At 52.4% G+C, this 18,100-nt stretch overlaps 2 protein-coding genes across 2 annotated transcripts; both read right to left on the bottom strand.

Moving 5' to 3' along the window:
* Window positions 1-893: 893 nt before the first annotated feature.
* Window positions 894-5,282, bottom strand: CORC01_06645 (exocyst complex component Sec3; the record flags this gene model as incomplete). The annotated part of the gene is made up of 4 exons (XM_022618284.1): window positions 894-1,809; window positions 1,865-2,997; window positions 3,045-5,104; window positions 5,198-5,282. The coding sequence occupies 4 exons, from the start codon at window positions 5,280-5,282 to the stop codon at window positions 894-896; spliced, it is 4,194 nt and encodes a 1,397-aa protein (XP_022475128.1).
* Window positions 5,283-12,360: 7,078 nt separating this feature from the next.
* Window positions 12,361-14,433, bottom strand: CORC01_06644 (uncharacterized protein; the record flags this gene model as incomplete). The annotated part of the gene is made up of 2 exons (XM_022618283.1): window positions 12,361-13,738; window positions 13,814-14,433. The coding sequence occupies 2 exons, from the start codon at window positions 14,431-14,433 to the stop codon at window positions 12,361-12,363; spliced, it is 1,998 nt and encodes a 665-aa protein (XP_022475127.1).
* Window positions 14,434-18,100: the final 3,667 nt, after the last annotated feature.

Raw genomic sequence — 18,100 nt, 5'->3', positions numbered from 1 at the left:
TAGGAAGACCCCCCACCCGACCTTGCATTGCAGGTTCGTTAGGCGTCAGGTTTGCTTTCAGCTTGTCTCCCTGCTATGGCCTCGAGGCACTTCTTGTTATTTCAGCATTGTTTCTTGGGTCCATGACCAGACTCATTTGAAGCCTGCTAGGGTGACGTATCAAGGGGGTCTAGTTGATAGAATGGTCAAAATCGATATGAGAGAACGCTGTTGCGTGTTGCGCCCTGAGGTCTCGGTGAAATGTGGGTTTTTAATTCAGGACTGCCAGTATGACCGCAGTGTTCCTTCTACGAGGCACGCTGTGTCGTGTCATCTTGCTAATCAATTATTCTAAGGGCATCATGCTGCAATTGTCATATGACGCGTGGTCTACCTGGCGTAAAGGTTCTCTCTCATTTCATCACAGGAATCTAATGTCCCCTATTTGCGCGCAATACAAAGGCTTTGCTTTGAGCCCTCCGCTGGGGTACCAAGAACCTCTCTTGGATCCTGTCGCCTTCGAAAATTCCCGGCCTTCTTGCCGCCTATAGAAATAACATGACAAAAAACAACATGGCTCCCACTTCCCCCCTGACCTGCTCTCCTCCAAACTCTTGCTATTCCCCATCCCCTACGCCACGAGGTGAGGTATCTAGGGAAGGGGGAAAAGGAAGTTTGAAGCAAGCAGTGACGGGTACACGTTACACAAGCCCCAGTCTCCTTCAGTCACGCCATGCTTCCATGCTTCCTACGCTTCAGGTCAGGAAAACAACTCAAACAAAATGGGGGTTTTTTGGTGGAAAAGAATCAATCCGAAGAAAGCCACTGCGTCTGGCTCGGTTTTTCTTTTCCTTTGGCAGCGACACGAAATATCATCAAAATGTTCCAGCTTTCAGGCCAAGCAGCATATGCCTCTAGCGAAAGCCTGACTTGACCTCGGCACGTGGCCACTCAAAGAGGACATCTCCGCTGTAGACGTCGGCGGTGATGCGGCTGATGCGCAGCTCCACCTCGCCGTAAAAGCGTTCGCACTCGCGGAGCACCTTGATCACGAGCTTCTGGCTGAGAGCAGGGTCGTCCGCGTCGCCAAAGTGCTTCTCAACGCGCTTGCGCAGCGTCTCGATACCCTTGCGGACCTCACGCGAGTCGTACGTCGCCAACACCTTGTGGAAAGTGGCCTTGGAGTTGGACGGCTGCGAGGCGATGCTCGAGCCGGGTTTGCCCGACTGTAGCTGGCCTTCGATGTTCTCAACGTACTCGAGGAGCTTGCCCAGGGGGCGCCGCATTACTGCGTTCAAGTACAGGCTCATGTGCTCGTTCAGCTCGCCTGTCGCAGCCTCGCGCCAGTCGTCGAGGACATTGAGGCCGTGCGTGTTGACTTCCTCGAGGAAGTGGTTCATGTTCTCGATGAGCAAGATATGGAAGTTGAGCGCCTCCTTGTCTTCTGGATCCGCACCCGCCGCACCGACGCTGACTGCCGGGTTCTCACGAGCAATGATCTTGAGCGAGTCGAACATGGACTTGAGGATGCGGTCATACTCGCGGTCGACAGTCTTACGCACAGCCAGGTTCGGGTCGATACCCGATAGGATGTTTTCCACGGCGTTGGAGAACTGCGGAAAGACGCGAATGAACGAAATAACGCCCTTGCGCTTATTAATCTTCACCTTAGTTTCCTCGATGGCGCGGATTTGCTCGTCGACGAACTTCTTGAAACGGGACTCCAGGACATCGTGGAGCTTCTGGAGCAGTGCGTTGAGAAAGTCTTGATTGGACTGTTGGATGTCTACCAGGTTCCGCTCAAGAACAGCCAGGACACCAGCACCTTGTCTGAAGCATTTGGTTAGTACATTTTGAGGATGAAAGGGGAGTCGCATCAACTTACAAAGGATCGGCTTGGATGACCCATTCAATGAGCCTGGCGATCTCTGTTTCGAGGGAAATGAAAATCACCTCCATACCCTTGGTGACTCGTCGAGCAAGATCGCGGTCAGGCTCCATCAGGCGATGGCGACGCAAGTCGCCACCTCTCCGTTCTGACGGTCTGCTTGCTGCGACCAGGTCGGGGAAGTCGGATTGCTCCAAAGTGGTGGCATGGAAGAAGTCAATAATGAAATTCTGCTCCATCTCAACCAATGGTAAAAGGTCGTCCAACACCTGGCCAAATACCTCGTAAGGGAGGCTTCGGTTCTCGCTCGGCTCTTTCAAATTAGTCCTGCTGCTGGTGTCGATAGGCGAACGCAGACTCTTGGCCAATGTTTGACTACGCTTGACAGTGAGCTTCCTGACAGTGGTCGCTTTGCCTTCCTGTTGCTTCTCGACTTCAAATGTGAACAGGAGCTCGGACGTTTCTTCAGCGGTCATCTTGCGCGCATTGCGCTTCCATGCCTCCAAGACCTGGCGAAATTCGTTCTTGTAGACCGGTTGACTCTTGTCTTGGTAGACCTGGATCATGCGATCCCAGTTGGCGAGATCGACGTCTTTGGCGTATTTGATTAAGGGACTGTACTTCCACAACATGTCGCGACCGGTGTCGTGGTGGCGAGAGTCCACCTTTCTGGAAAGAGCTTCGCGAAGTGCTCTGTTGACTTCGTTATAGGCCACATCGAATTGTTGAGCCATGTAACCGACCAACCGCCGTGAAAAGAAAGCGCTTTCCTGTCGGTACATCTCCTTCTTCTCCTGTACAATTCTCATTTTACCATAGTCAGTGTTATCGAGACCCACGGCTTGATCAACTCCTCCGCCAAGATCTTCGCTCTTTCGCGGTTCGCCCCCTAGTAATGTGGGATCAATCTTGATCATAGCCTTGTAGAGAGTAACCAGAGACATCTCGATATCTTCGAGACCGTTAAGATCCTCAAGGGGTGCCGCTCTCAAAGCGTTGAGGTCAGCAGAGGTAATAGTAGTTGTCTCAAGGAGAGATTCGAGCTCTTTTTTGAGCAACTTCTGATTAGCAGTCTGCACTTGCAGACCCTGGCCTTGGGCCTCAATATACGCGATATCATCAGAAAGAGTCTGCTTCAGGTCAACAGAATTCTCTGAAAGTTTACAAGGCAACCTACCGAAAGCTCAACGCTGTACAGAGTCAGAAGGTTCTCCATTTCTTCACACTCAGCGACTGCCAGATCGATGCCGCGTTTGATAGCCTCGACACGATCATCCTCTTCCTGGAATCGGGCAAGCCAGCCACCTGCTTGTGCTTTGTTGAGCTCTCGCTCGAGGTCTGTCCTCATCTCGTCCACATTGCGAGATCTCATTTGCTCGCCAGGGACCCAGCCAAAGTAGTCGAGCCACTTTGTGAATTCGCCGCCCTTGTTATCCAAGACTGTGTGATCAATGCCAAGTGATGCAAGATACTTGGCGTCATTACCGGCAACTATCGATTTGCTGTTCTCCTCTTTGGCGGCTGGTTCTTCTGGTTTCTTAACAGTAATGACTTCCTGGGTCGAAGGTTGCAGACTCGTTGGTCGATCAGAGTTAGGCACAGTGACCTTGACCTCAGGCACGCCAGATGTGCGTTTGGGAGGTTCTACAGGTGGAGCAGTTTCTTCGACTGCAGGATCTGGAGATGTGACTTTGGGGCCGTCAGAAGAGGCTGGTCGAGGCGGAGGTTGAAAGACTGTTGTGATTCCCTCAGCGGGTTCAGTGCTCTTTGTTGCCAGTTGTCGAAGTCTTTCACCCGCACCACCAGGCCGAGGCTTGAAAGCTGAGGCGGCGGAGGCAGCCTTCCAGAGCACACCAGCAAGGTCGTTCTTGGATTTCTTCGCTTTGATCATCGGTCCCAAACCGGGCCGGTTCTCATCTTCTTTTTCCGCAGACGCCTCAGGCTCAGGGGTAGGATCGGCAGCTGGAGGCTCCTCGGGGATGGTTTCCTCGACCGCAGCTATAGGTGCCGAAGGAGGGGCTGGAGGCGGAGTCGGTGCGATGGGAGAAACAGGCGCAGGAGGCACGGGAATTTCAGGCGGTGGAGGCTGTCTTGTGGGCGTGGCCCCATTTCGCGTCGGGGTTCTGAGTGCAAGAGGAACATCTGGTGCACCTGGGTCTCCAGGTGTGAGGGGTGTGACTGGTCGATTGTCCCTGTAGGAACCTGCGTCTGACCTTTGCGAAAGGGAGTTTTTCCTGGCTGTGCTCCTTGGAGGAGGGGCAACTTGATCTCGTCGCATACCCGGGCTCACTAACGGCGCAGGAACCAGGTCTCTGTCGTTGAAGCCTTGTCCCTGTGGCCTTGCCGGGTCCATCGGTGGTCTCTTCCTCTCCGGTGGTCTACCTCCCTCTTCGGAGATTGGTGGAGGTGGTCCCAGTCCAGGCTCTTGTATTGGCTCACCGAATCTACCTAAGGCCCCAGGCCCAGGCATGCCATTTCGTGAGCGTGGCGGCATGCTGCCCGTATCGTCGCTTCTGCCTCCCAGGGAAGGCGAGAAGGATTCCTGGCTCTTGTTTCCAAATCTTCTCAGCGTAGGGGGATCTTGTGAGAATGAAGAAGCCATGCTTCCCGCTGGTGAACTATTGGCCATTCCATTGAGAGGTGGTGGTCGGCGCGGGCCTGGCGGGCCAGGCGAGGGAGTGCCATAGTTTGAGGGCGCATTCGGAGCGCCGAGGCTGGTCTGACTAGTAGCAGCATCGGGCATCGCAGGAGGTCTGAAGGCAGCCTGTGCGGGCGGTGGTGGTCGTCGTTCGTTTCTTAGGATTTGGGCCATCTCGGCCTGGTCGAAGCCCGATAACTCGGGGACCTTACCTCCCGTATATTTGCCATAGATCTTAACCAGGCTGGCGATGAAGAACTTCTTTTCCTTGTCCGACTGCGCATTCCAGAAATACGGCTTGCCGATGGTGACGATGAAGCCGGTATCACCGGCCCATTCGCGGAAGGTCGGGTTGGCCGGCGGCCCTGTGAAGGACTCTATGGCGGATAGGTCATCGAGGTTCCAAGTCTTTCCAATTGAGAAGGAGCCGTTGGCGTTCTCTTTTGTCTTGTGCATACGCACTCGGCCACTTTTTCGCACTGCAACGACAATGACGCGGGGTTTCTGTGATTCGGGGGTTCGTGCTTGAGGCGGCGGGGGAGAGGTCGGATGGGAGGAGTACTCGGTAATTCGAATGTGGGTGATGTATGTCTCGAGCACTATCGACGGGAGCAAGCAAGGGTCAGTACTATTTGTAGACGAGGTAGACCTTTTTGTACGAGAAAATCCAGCGACATTGGGATTCAACGCACACGATCCGTCTACATCCTTCTTGATGAAGCAGCTCTCGATGATGCGCCGCTTCTCATCCTCGAATCGTTGGGCCCTGTTGTCCATGGCTGCTCGGTTGGGCGGTCCCGTCGCAGTGGAATGGAGCAATCATGAGGGTGTTCGCAGTGCAGCAGAAGGAACCATTTACATGGTCGTCGCGCAATCGGGGTCGGGACGGCGTCGTGGCGCTGCGATGGGGGGAAAAGGCGCTCGAAAGGGAGTTGAATGAGGTTGAGGTGGGAATATCGAGATCGTGTCGTGATGCAAGCCAGAAGGGGAGCGGGCGGACGTGTGCTGGAGTCTGTCTGTCCTTGGGGGTAGCTTGCTGCCAGGGCAGCCTTTGGCCCCGCCGGGTGATGGGGGTCGGAAGTATCTCAACCCTCGAGTCTGGGGCTCCTGTTAGCGCGCTCTGACAGCAATCTTGGTAGCGCTGCCACCACAAGACCAGTGTGGCTGTTGAGGTTCCGGCCGAAATCTATCAATTTCTGTCGCTTTTGAGGTTCAACGCCTTGCTCAATTTTCAACCTCATTTTTGTATCAAGGCCGTCGGTTCTCGTCTTTTAGAACATTCGATGTTGAGCATGTCTATCATCTCGGTCCCGCATCGACTCCGCGGTACATCAACGGTACCTGCCCGAATGCCTGTCAATCTGCTACCTGACGGGAACTTGCAGCGACATACTTCCCTGTGCTAAGCAATCGGGTGCTGAGAAATGATCTGGGAGGGATTAGGTGGCTCCTTCCTCCCAATGCCACAACGCTAACTCCGTACCAAGGTACCTGACTACGTGTATCCGTAAGGTGGTGGAATGTACCGCCACCGATTAACTTCTGCTGTCCCGCAATCGCCTGGCTCGTGTACGGCTGGCGTGCAGCTCAGTGCCTCTTTGAACACCTCATCCCTCTTCTTGCGAAAGTTGCCGTGCAGACAACCGCCTTTTTAACGATAATTCAACCTCATACGAACAGTCATTCTTGTATGAGGATACGATTTCTGTATATTCGTTTTACTTGTCTCCGTCTATGCACTGAACCGATATCAGACGCATCATCCGTCAAGGTTGCCTTCAGAGAGCTCGGGCGCCCGTCGTCATGCCTCCCACTCGTACATGTTTCAAGCTGCCCTTGCCCATGAATGAGATAGCCCCCTCGATACGCCCATCACTGCAACATCCGAGGTTCCGATGCCGTCTCTGTCTCTCTTCTTCTGCCGACGCATTCGGGGACTTCTGACATTGAACTTTGTGACCCCTTGAACAGCCATGTTTTGCCCAACTCGAAAGACTCGATCGGGTGTTTTGGCCGATTCCTCGTCGACTTTTACTTCGCTTCGCCACTAGTACGCATGCAGTGCTTGGACAGCATCTTCAGATGGCCGGTGAAGCTTTCATGAACAACAACTCACTTTGGGTGTGTGGACCGTGCGGGCGACATCAGATGGTCGCCTTCAACCTCCGACTAGGAAGACACAAATGCGTACCCCAGGAAGGGTTCTATACTGGATACCGAACTTGTAATGTAATGCGACGACAGTCCACGGTTCCCAGCTCGAGAGCAAGGGTGTAATCTTAGTGAATGATCGAATCAAAACTGTTGTACCAACAACCTACCAAAGGAGACTTTTGCTGGGTTGAATCACAGGCCATCAGATATCCGCATGCCATGATCTTAGCCTTTTGGCTCATAAAGCAAGTCAGCTTGCCTGTTGATTAAGATGCTTAAGTGGAACCACAATAGAAGCATCCTCCCCTGACCTTACAACAGCACTCGAGTCCCATGGGCACCAGAGCGAAACCGATGTCAACAAATGCCACTCATGTGTAAACTTGAGAATGAACTATTGGTCGAATGCACCATAACCGATCTTGACTCAGACAACGATCCAACCTTCATGCTTCTACACAGTTTATAGAGCTTCTCCATACTCAGTTCGTCAGGACGACCGACAGCTTGAGTAGACCTTCTTACTCGCGGCCCTCTCAGAATCTCTACTCAGGTACTTTGCCTAAAGAATGACAATCATTACAAGTTGGTGTTAATATTGCCTGTACTAATGGGACTATTCCTAAGGCAGTAACTTTCTCTGTCAAGACGACATTCACATTGGTAGCTCTTGACATCCTAAGACTGACACTTTGCTTCCGTTCATAATTTGCTCTTTCTTTCCCAGGACAGCGAGTGAAAGAGGGGTGAAATTCGGTGTGACACGCTATTCATGGATGAGTGCGCGAGGCGCTTGATACGCCTGTGTGATTACATCATCAGTAGCTGGTGCGACTATACTTTCAGGGAACACAAACTGTATTAATGAAATGGCATTCTACAATTGCTTCAGTTATCTACTCATCTGATCAACTTCTGCCCACGGTGGCTTTCTTATTCTTCACACAACATCAAGGTGAACATTGCAAACGAGGCGTTGCCCGGATGGTAGTCTGGACTCACCCTAGATACTTTACCCTCCGGTTCTTAAGCAATTTGAGACGGCAAAGACAGACATGTTTACGCGATAACCTTATTCGCATAAGGGCTTCGAGCAACGTCCTTAGTGTTACCTCTGAGGCGTCGAAACTGACACGGCCTTAACGCTTCGGTTTTCAACCAACTGAGAAGGCGTGGAAAGAAAATCAGACGTGTGCAAACCTCACATGACTGGGTGGTGCTAGTCCGGTGAACGAAGAATCTATCACGCCACAAGAATGCCGTCTTGCAAATCTCGGTCAGTCCGATTTCAACCGCTGTCCTCTTGCAGATTACATGAACATGATGTTTTGGTGCGAAACTCATCGTGTTCTTACGTTCAAAATCTTGATTCCAGGACCTCTGGGGTTTATAATCCTCCAAACACGGCTAGGCTCTACCTGTCACTTTCTTCTTGAGGAACCCAGCAGGCTTGTCCAAATCACGGTGCATACATCCTGAGCACTCTTCTGCACAAACTACTAAATACCCCTCTTTGGACTGGAACGAGCACCGTGTCAGAGTCAGGAACGTCTTGGGAATATCTAACCACGCTATTTTCTTCAGTATTTGCCCTTCTCAAAACTAATGGAACAAGCTTGAACGCTCACTTTCTGTCTTGTATCATCAGGATTGTCTAAGATTCATCTGTACTCAGAGACGAAGTCACAGTGAACCTTCTCGAGTGTGGGAATCTTTCAGAGTCTGCGCGCCACCGAGACGTGGACGGTTCTATGCTTTACATTTAACACAGTAGCTCATCATAAGAGACTTGAAACGATATCCAGAAAAAAGTTATTGGTAGATGGACGGGGACTATGTTATGAAGACTCGTGATCGCATGGTAGCACTGAATCAGGGCAATTTCGCACGTGATCTTTGCAAAGGAATATCTCGACGTTGCTTCACCCCATCCTTTCCGGTTCTCATGTGTGATATCGCCTCTTCGGATTAGACAAACTTCCATATGTAATTACACAAATATGTTTGGGTAGTTCAGACTGCGCGAAAGCCTCGGGGAGCAGGAGATAGAGGACCCGAAAAAGCGATGAAGTCGCAACTTAGGTAGGCCAGTGAGCCGTCATACTCCTCGTAGTATCAAGTACAGAAAAACTTCGCATGCCACGTCCTCGGCTGTGTTTATTTGTATATCGAAGCCTAACACAAGTCACTGCTTAGCCAAGCATAGTTCGCAGATTTGAAGGGTCCTGAACCCATGAACCAACCTATGGACGACTATCGATTATAAAAAGAAACTTGTTACAGCAGATCACTGCAAATATTGTACACATTATTATCCTTGATATTGTCTTACAGCAAAACATCTTGAGTAAGGATGGAAGCCAATACGCCTATCCGTATGGAGCTGTAGCAACGCCGACTGATTCATCATCCTCAAGCTCGACAAAACCATCGTAATCGTAACTGTATCGTCCAAGGATATCGCGGTGGAATTGATGGGACGTGTCTGTGTCAAGCCTTTGAATGCTCAGCGTTTCTGCGTATTCTTATGGCTTCTTGATCTCGTCTTAAGCTGGTCCGAGATCATCCTAAGCTGACTCTAACTTCTCCTTAAGATCCTCTGCCTTTGCGTTGGCCATTCTCGTTTCTTCTTTAGCTGACTCCCCCAAAAAAGTTTGAGCGCCTACTAAGCGTAATCCGCTCGTTGGCTGTCACTCCACCCGGGGGTATTTGCCTCTGAAAAGAACCTGTGAGGAACATACTAGTGACTATTATGCTTCATGCACCTGGTATTTTCATTCTCGAGTAGTGTGACATTCTACTCTTCACACTAGTCCTCCGAAACGTATAGATCCGCCAGTCTAGCATGCCCACAAACGCTAAAACAGATGTCGGCCGCCTTCAATCCGGTGGCTATGATGTGCCTGAGCTCAACATTGCGGATGAGGTTGCGAGATCGAGAAGTCCCGACGACCTGTGCTTGCTTCAGCCAAGTCGTCATGAAAGTGGCCAAAGCAACCATCATTATGTGACTTAAGCCTACAGCAATCAAAGCAAGATGGTTTATTTCACGCAGTTTACGAAATAAATAATGACATGTACTATAGCATGCCGCAGCGTTGGTGAGCGTGAAGTCTAAGGAGACCGGCGCGTCATACACCATCAGCAGGACTGAGCCCACCACGTTTGTCAACTTCACCCACTGAATCAGGTCAAGTCACGGAAAATCAAGAAGCCGCCATCGAGTCTACCAGCCAATCGAGTCCCGAAAATTCCATCAAACGATCCAAGCATGGAGCTCACGAGACCTACAGAACATGGTCATCCGTCTGGAGTAGGCAAAGTAACCCTGGCTTATCAAGTGGCCACCGAAACAACTCGATTCAGCCTACCAGAGTAATCGCTATTCAGACAGCCACTTATCGTCAACAGAGGGTAGGAGAGTTGTTGAGTCAAAGATTGTAAACCAAGAAAGCCATTGCTTCCTCGAAGACTTTTGTACCTACACAACTCTCATCTATCCAAACTTGTATCAAGACCCACCGCACACACGCATTCGAACTGTGCAAGCTCGAACTAGATGAACGGCACCATCGGGCTCAAGCATACATAAGCACTCTTTTCATACAGCACAACGCCCCGCCGCCTTCTCACGTCGTCAAGGTAGCCCTCCTAAGCGCACTCCCCCTCCACCGATGGCTCGGCATCGAGAACGGAGACACGGCCGAGATGGATGGATATATATATATATATATCTCTCACGGAGTGGGTAGCCCATGCACATCATCAAAACCATCCACTGTCATTCTCTGGGTCGCTCTCCTACACAGCCCCCAAGCACCCCAGAGACGCAATCTAAAGTCAAGCAAGACATCATTACCTGCCGGCAGCGGCTCCCTACCCCTCTAACGGCGCCTGCGGCCTGCCTCCCAGATAAGCGGCTTCAATTATGGGGGTTCCTGTCGAGCCAGGATACACGTTCCTTTCGAGGCTCTTGCCCCTCTCTTCCCACCCGTTCACGTCGGCAAATGCTTGTTTCGGGTTCCTATTGAGGAAAAGTCGAGATGAGAAGAAAAACCCAAAAGAGGTAGAATTTGACGCCGAAGATGGAAGGGGGCAAGGATCCGCGCCTCGAGCCTCATCATTGATCACGCCCCATACCCGACAACGAGGTTGACAGCGGAGATCGGTCCGATAAATTAAAACAACAAGAAAGAAACCCCTCCTCGAGTCCTCCCACTGTCCCACGAGATGAAGACTTTCCCCCATTTTCTATTTCCGTCCTACTCTGAACATACCGGCGAGAAGAGACGGGCCGCCGGGGGGGGCGGGGGGGGGGGGTGCGGCCCGGGCGCCGTGGTGCCCGAAAAAGTAAAGTATCAGACCCCCCGGCAACACAAATCACCCTTACAGAAGCTCCCCCAACCCCCCAAACGGCCCCCCGCCCCCGGCACAAAACCCCCCCCCCATCGCAGAGGCCACACTTCTCATCGTCCCAAAAAGAGCAAAAACACATATTACTCATACAATTCGCACACCCCCCCGTGTAAACGAAATCACCATATCCGAGCACACCCCACACCCGCAAACGGCCCTCGGATCCCGGCAGATAGCCCCTCCCCGATGACGATGACCCGGATCTTCATGTGGCCAAGATGAGTTAAGCCATATATTATCCGTACATTGACCCAATCTGCCCTGGCACTGGAGAAAAACGGGTTGTGCTGGCCATTATGTCCAAGAAGAGAGGTTGTTGATAAGAGGCTTTTGCACAACTCCACGCCCCACATCACCAACCTCGGAAGCCCCCAACCAAGCCTGGAGACTTCATTCCAAAGAGAACCAGGTCTCTGCGAAACCATAACCAGGAAACCGGTTTCTGTATCCGTACCCGTCGTGACCTCCGAAAAGCACCCCCCCCACCCCCCCTTTCCCCAAGGCTCAGAGCCCACCAATATTTCAGGACACAGCCACACCGAATCTTATCACTGACGCATCTCGAGGCAAGGAGGAGAGGGGAGGGGGTAAAATGAAGTTGCTTTACGCTTCTGGGTCACATTCCCTTGAGTTTGTGACACTTAGAACCCCTCCCCAGGCGGGAACACGGAAGACGAGGAGAGGAAATCAATAACCCACCGTATTGCCAACCCATAATGTGATCAGTGCGACGGTAACACCAAGCAATTTTGACAGGACCCAGAAGGCAGCTCGCTTCCCCGGGGAGAGGGGTCCAACTCTCAAGGCTTGGGGATTCGAATGTCAAGCCGGAATTAAAAAGCTTTGTGGGTTACTAGGTATGTCGGGCATTCATAGACCCTTCTCGTCGGGCCCGAAGAACCTTGTAGCAATCGGCTTGTCTTGGGTTAGGTGAATCTCCGGCCGAGTCCCTTAGGAACCCCTCTCTCCCGGAGCCCGGTCATCAAATACGAGCCCGTGAGTTATGAACGAATAAAGGCGGTGACGAACAAGTTCCTGTGTCATCCGACAGGTTATTTTGTACTAAACACCAAAAAAAAAGTTTGCCCAAAAGACTACGCCGGGCCACGCTCTGTATGCGTTGTATATGCCTCGGGAGATGCAACCATGTAAATGTAAGCTTATACAATGGGCTTTCGCCCGGGAAAACAAGCTGGGCATGAACTGAAAGGCCACAGCTTTTTTATTTTTGCCCTCCAGCCCGAATGTGAAAATCCACCCATCCAACCTCATTGCAATGGATTTCTCAATCCATATACATTGGATCACCTCTCACCTGTGACATGGCCATTCCCATATCCCCGCCATGCATGCTCTGCATCGTAGCCTGCATATTCGGCATTGACCGGCTCATATTGATTGCACCCCGATTCGCATTTGGATTCCCGTTCTGCATCATGAACCGCGCATCACTAGCACCCCTCTGCTGTACCTGCCTCGTCCGTGGCACCTCGAGGGTGACTTGTCGTTGAATCGGCTGCTGGGGCATGGGTTTCGTAGTAGGTGTGTTCATTACGGCAAAACTGTCATCATCCTCCATCTCTGCATCGGCGTCGGCGTCGGCATCCCCATCTGCATCGGCATCTTGGTCGCTTGCATCGTCAATCGAAGGCGGACCTGTTGAAGCACCTGGGTCGCTATGGCCAGTGGTGCTCGTTGTCGACTGTCGATGCTCGGGGCTTGGGAACTGTGACACTTGCTGTTGCTGCATCTGCTGTTGTTGCGTCGCTTGCACCTGTTGGTGTTGTTGCTGTTGCTGCCCTTGTTGCTGGTTCTGTTGTTGTTGTTGTTGCTGCTGCTGCTGTTGTTGAGGAGTCGGCGTCGGCGTCGGCGTGCCGCTGTTTGCTTGGTCTAATGCCCTCTGAGCATTCATGCCCGTGTTGGCGACACGGTTCATGCTGATAACCGTCTTCCACCTTTCGATTGCCCGTATCACAATGTCATTTAAATCCAACTGGCGGTCCTCCAATCGCAGTCCGACATGACGACCACCGCTCTTTATACCCGCCTCCAAAACGTGAGTGAGAAGCTGCCGCTCCAGGGGCACCGTGGCCGGAGAGAATAGCTTGAATTCTCGCGGTTGTTGAAGACGGTTGAGCTGGTCGATCTGAGACTTCAGGTTAGAGTTCTCCTGCTGTAGCCTATGTTGGTCATCCTTCATCTTATCGATCTCGGTTTGCTTCCTGCCAACGCTTCTTGCCATTTCCAAGAGCCACAGCTCGTTTCGCCGCTGAATAGGTAGGGAAGTCCAAACCGCAAAAGCTGACACCAAATGCTCGTTCACCTGTTTTTCGAGATTCTCCGCTGACTTCTCGGCTTTCTTTACCGCATCGCGGGTGTCTCTGATTGGCTGCTCCCGAGGAGGATATGTGAGGTCCTCCATTGCGGCTGTAGTAGCAGTTGCGCAAGTAATCTTCCAATTACTGAACTCTTCTTGGAAAAAAGCTCTCAGTGCATCGTACTCTCTTTGACCAGGTGATTGGACGGACCAAGAGGTGGAGGTGGGATGTTGAGTAGAAGAGAAGAGGGTGGGCGGTGAAGCGAGGCATTGCAAGGTTAAAGCAGGAAAGTCGAGGGCCAGAGGGTCAAAGTCAAAAGGCATCGAGTTGTTGTCGATATTTTGCCTGAGGTAGCTAGGGTTAGCCATCATGAATTTCTCCCCCCTTCTTTTGCGTTTGTCACATAGCAGAGAAACTTACTTGGCCGCCCTCCATGAGCTTAAAAGCTCTCTTAATGCGAGCTCTGCCGCGCGAGCAGTATCCATAGCGTCTGCAAGCTTGTGCTTGACGTCGAACTGCGCCTTTTGCATGATTTGCTTGCTCACTTGTCTTGGCCGTTTCCCTGCATTCTGACTGCCTTCGCCATCGGTGGAGGTAGCGACTTCGGCATTTTTGGCGGGGATGTTATTTATGACGCCCGTGGCTTCCCATGAGGGGGTCCAAGGATATTTGCTCAGCGTCGAGTCCACAGCATACTGGCCGTCCTTTGGCAGAGCCGGGGACTTGTGGGACTCGTTACTATCTGGCGCAGCATCTCGCTTGGATGCGGCTGGTCTAGGTGTGGTGGCTGGAGTTGAGGCGTTTCTCCCGCCTAACGATCCCCTAGGTTGTCTGCGCGTGATGCTTCCTCGCAGACGCTTGATTGCGTCAACGTCGTGGATTCCATCTGGCGGCTTGGGGTTCTTTTCCTTGATGTAGAGATCGAGATGTCGACCGAGAGAGGAGGAGGTGAAGGCCTGGCCACAGTAGGGGCAATTCTTGTCTTTGGGGGCTCCCAGTTTCTGTTGGCTCGAGTCGGCATTGCTCGCGGTTTCCGCCATTTTGGCTCGGGGTGGTGGATGTAAAGAGACGGGTGGGTAACGAGTGTTTCGAAAGGTTTATCGACGGTAGGGGCGAATTCGAGTTCGGTGCGGTGCGGTGCGGTGCTACAAGGCTTCTCTTGCGTGAATAGACAGTTGCAGCTGCTCCAGGGGAGCTATGTAATCGAGGGTCATATGTAGATGGACCGGGTAGAGAGCGGTCGAAGTAGGAGCCAGCGAATTTCAGAGTAGACAGATAAGGGAAGGAAAGGTAACGAGTGGTGTAATGGACAGAGCAATTGGATATGCAAAGAGAGAGGTGAAAAAAGAGGCAATCAAAAAAAGATGGACAAGATGCTGAAGAGCTAAACGAGTGTGCGAAGAGAAGGAGGTCGGTGGGAGATGTCGAGAAGTAGCTGCTACCCTTGTACGAACAGAGCAGAACTGAACGCAAGCCAATCCTTGTGACGAGGAAACGTGAAGCGGCCGTTCGCGGAGTCGGATATGGACAGATTCGGGGTCGGTTTGACAAGTGGGCGAGAGGTAGCGAGGCGGGTTGACGAGGAGGGAAAAAAGTACGATGCCGGGTATTAAGCAAGTAGTAAAATCTTTTTCCGGACTGTCTCTCTCACACTCGATCTCTCTCGGTATCTCTTTTCGAGCAGACTCTCAATTCATCCGTGGACTCTCTCAATCTCTCGACCTCTGTGCAAAAAAAGAGACGAAGAGGGGGTGGGTGGGAAAAGGGCAAAGACGGGAGGTGGAAGTAAAGTACAGAAGAGTAAGGGGAAGTTGCAAAAATGTCACCCGGGATTTAATTATTGCAGTTTTTTTAATAAAGCAGGCGGGCAGGGGTAGCACCACCGACCCGCGCCAGAAAAGGACGACGAGGTGGGAGCTTTGGCGCACCCTACTGCACCCCCCCATCTCTCTACCCACACTAACCATCCCTCATCCCTCATCCCTCACTCATCCTATCCGGGCCATCCCAATCCAATCCAATCCTGTCCTGTCCTGCCCGCTTCCCCCAGATTGCCGCCGCTGTGCAGGTGCAACGCGCGCAAGCACAGACGGAGCCAAGGACGGCCCAGATCAAGCCCCCTTCACAAGTCCACGGGCTCAAGTGTTCAGGGCCCTACGGTGGTCCCACCTCTGCGCCGATGCCTTTTTTTTTTTTGTTTAATTTATATCCACGGATGCCTTTTAATAGCCATACCACCCACCGTATTAGGACAACCTAGCATTAGTGGAATAATGACTTGGTGAGCTACCTTAGGTAATGACGCCTCACGAAGCTTGCTGCGTCAGGGAGACGAGCCGTGGGGTCCCATCAGCCAACGGGGAGAGGAAACGTATACCTGCATCTCCTCTCGAGGCCAATTGTAAGTCCAAGGTACTATACTATGCCGTACATGACAGACTGTCCAGGACACAGATCCAGCGCATCGTAATCAGCCGCTTCGGGGAAGAGACAGAGAGGGCTCGAGCTACGGATACCTTACTATAGTAAGGGAGCTGTCCAGAACGCCTTACCTTAACCCTACACCGACAGCACAACCTCATTCTCATCCATTGGATCTCGAGGAACTCTGTCTTTCGGGGTGGCATGGCCGAAATTTTCACCCAGAGTTTGAGTTCAACCGAAAATCCCTCCTCCACTGAGCAACTCCGTCTCCCAATAATCCAACGACGCGCTCTTGTTGGTTCCAGGTGTCCACCAACTCCTCAGCTCGACATCTCCCCGGGGAGCCAATCAAGGCTCTCCTAAATCTACCAAGCACGCGACGTATTCAATTGGGATCCAAAGCTAGACCTCAAATATAAAGGCGCCTTGAGCCGCCATCATTCCACTATCTGGCTCTCTCACATGTCCCGTTGTTTGTTCTCTGATTAGTGCTGATCTGGCCTGCGGAAAGGAGAGGGACAGCCCGGCACCGCCCTGTGCATCAATGCTACTGACTGGTCTAGCGCTGTCGGGAACGGGGGTGTATGGGGTGAACTTTTGCCTCGACCAAGCTTGCCTGTCTCTTCCACGCCGCCTCTTGTCTTGTCTTCTGCCCCTCGGGTCCCGATCTGAACCAACCACGGTACCACCCATACCGACGACCCTTCAGCAATTGAGGAAATAATTCTTCAACCCTGCCGAGCTGCCTCATTGAGCCCAAATTACGTTGGGCAGCCTGGCCTCTCTGACTCGAGCCCACCTCAAGGGCCCTCAGCGGGTTTGCGGCTTGCCATTGCGAAAGAGCTCCAGAGTCCAGAAGATATAGGCTTGACAGCCGTCACCGGTTGCAGCTGAGGGCATGACCCAATGGAATCCTCAGGACCACTGTTCAATGACACGCAAAGATGCCCAAAGCCAATATTTCATCTGGCCCAGTGGTCTCGCTGCATTCTCCAGACACCACCTTTGAACTCGCCTCACCGCGTTGAACAACTCCTGGCCAGACTGTTCGACCGACCGGGGCGCGGGTTGGCATGCCCGGTTCCTTTGTTTAGGCTCCTGGGGTCCCACTGGCTTGTGTCCGATCCATTTCTCAGGGGGTTCCCGGGAGATCATCCAGGGGAGCCGGTGAAGGACCTGGTGCCAACGGCGCCGACAGACCTGACGGATTTCGTCTCATGAACATTGCCCGCGCAGTACCTATACATACTGTAAAGAGTGGTTGTCCCTTATAAGCTTTAGACAACGTCGGCAAGATTTTGTTTCGACGAGAGACGGCAGGATTCCACGCGTAAACAAGGCCGTGTTCTGCCGTATGTTTGGCCTTGGCTCTTGTTCCCCTCCGCTCCGTGTGTTTGACCCGGGGATACCATCCGGTGTAAAGGACCCCGTTTTCCTGCATCTAATAATGGGGTTGGCATCTGCAGGACGCGACGCAAGGACAGATAATCGCGTTTAGGCCACTCATCCTCGAGCCTGCGGCGGCGGCGCTTCCTATCGCCCGCTGGTGCTGGATTTGCTGACGGTCCCGGTCCCGGTTGTCCCCTGGAGGCTGGTCGTCTAGTGTAGCCTCCCGCAGCCGCAGCATCTTGGGTCAACCTTGTCTGTCTGGGACCGTCTTGTACAGGCTCCATCAAGCTCACCAAGGAGGGGAGGTCGATTCGACTGTACGAATACACCAGTGACCAACCCACCTTAGCAGCCTGCAGGACGCCGATAATTTCCCGCCGCCTCTGGCACGGCAGCTGAAGCTGACACCCAGTGTCACGGCGTGTTTGGCCCTGATCCAGAGCAGGAGACACACGCTAGCCCGTCCTCTGACCTTAAAATGCCACAACCTGGCACCATCTGCCCTGGATTTGACGCGAGGGAGAGGCGAGGCACTGCTTTTTGGTCGGTTGGGACCTTGCATATGATCACCGAGCTTGGCTGCCACTTGCCTACCAGCTGTGAAATCTAGATCCATGTCTCTTAGCGCTTGCCTAAGCCTTTTCAAGAACATCATGTTGGTTGTCGTATTTGCACAGCAAATCGCAACCCCTTTTACGCTGCAGAGATTTTGATGAGATGCTCATTACGCTTCTGCAGTTACATGCAGACGCGCTGCATACCGCGTCGTTTTTCTCCGTTGGTTGGAGCGGCACAGATCTTGTTGGTGCCGAGAAATGCCTTTCCGGAGGATAAGGTGGCAGTGTCTGATAGATGTCAGACATCCTACTGGTGCCAAAAAGACCTTAATATATG

The sequence above is a fragment of the Colletotrichum orchidophilum genome, assembly GCF_001831195.1.
Source record: "Colletotrichum orchidophilum strain IMI 309357 chromosome Unknown Scaffold_51.1, whole genome shotgun sequence".
Taxonomy (NCBI): Eukaryota; Fungi; Ascomycota; class Sordariomycetes; order Glomerellales; family Glomerellaceae; genus Colletotrichum; species Colletotrichum orchidophilum.
The sequence above is the reverse complement of the archived record's forward strand: the minus strand, read 5'-3'. Positions and strand labels throughout refer to the sequence as shown.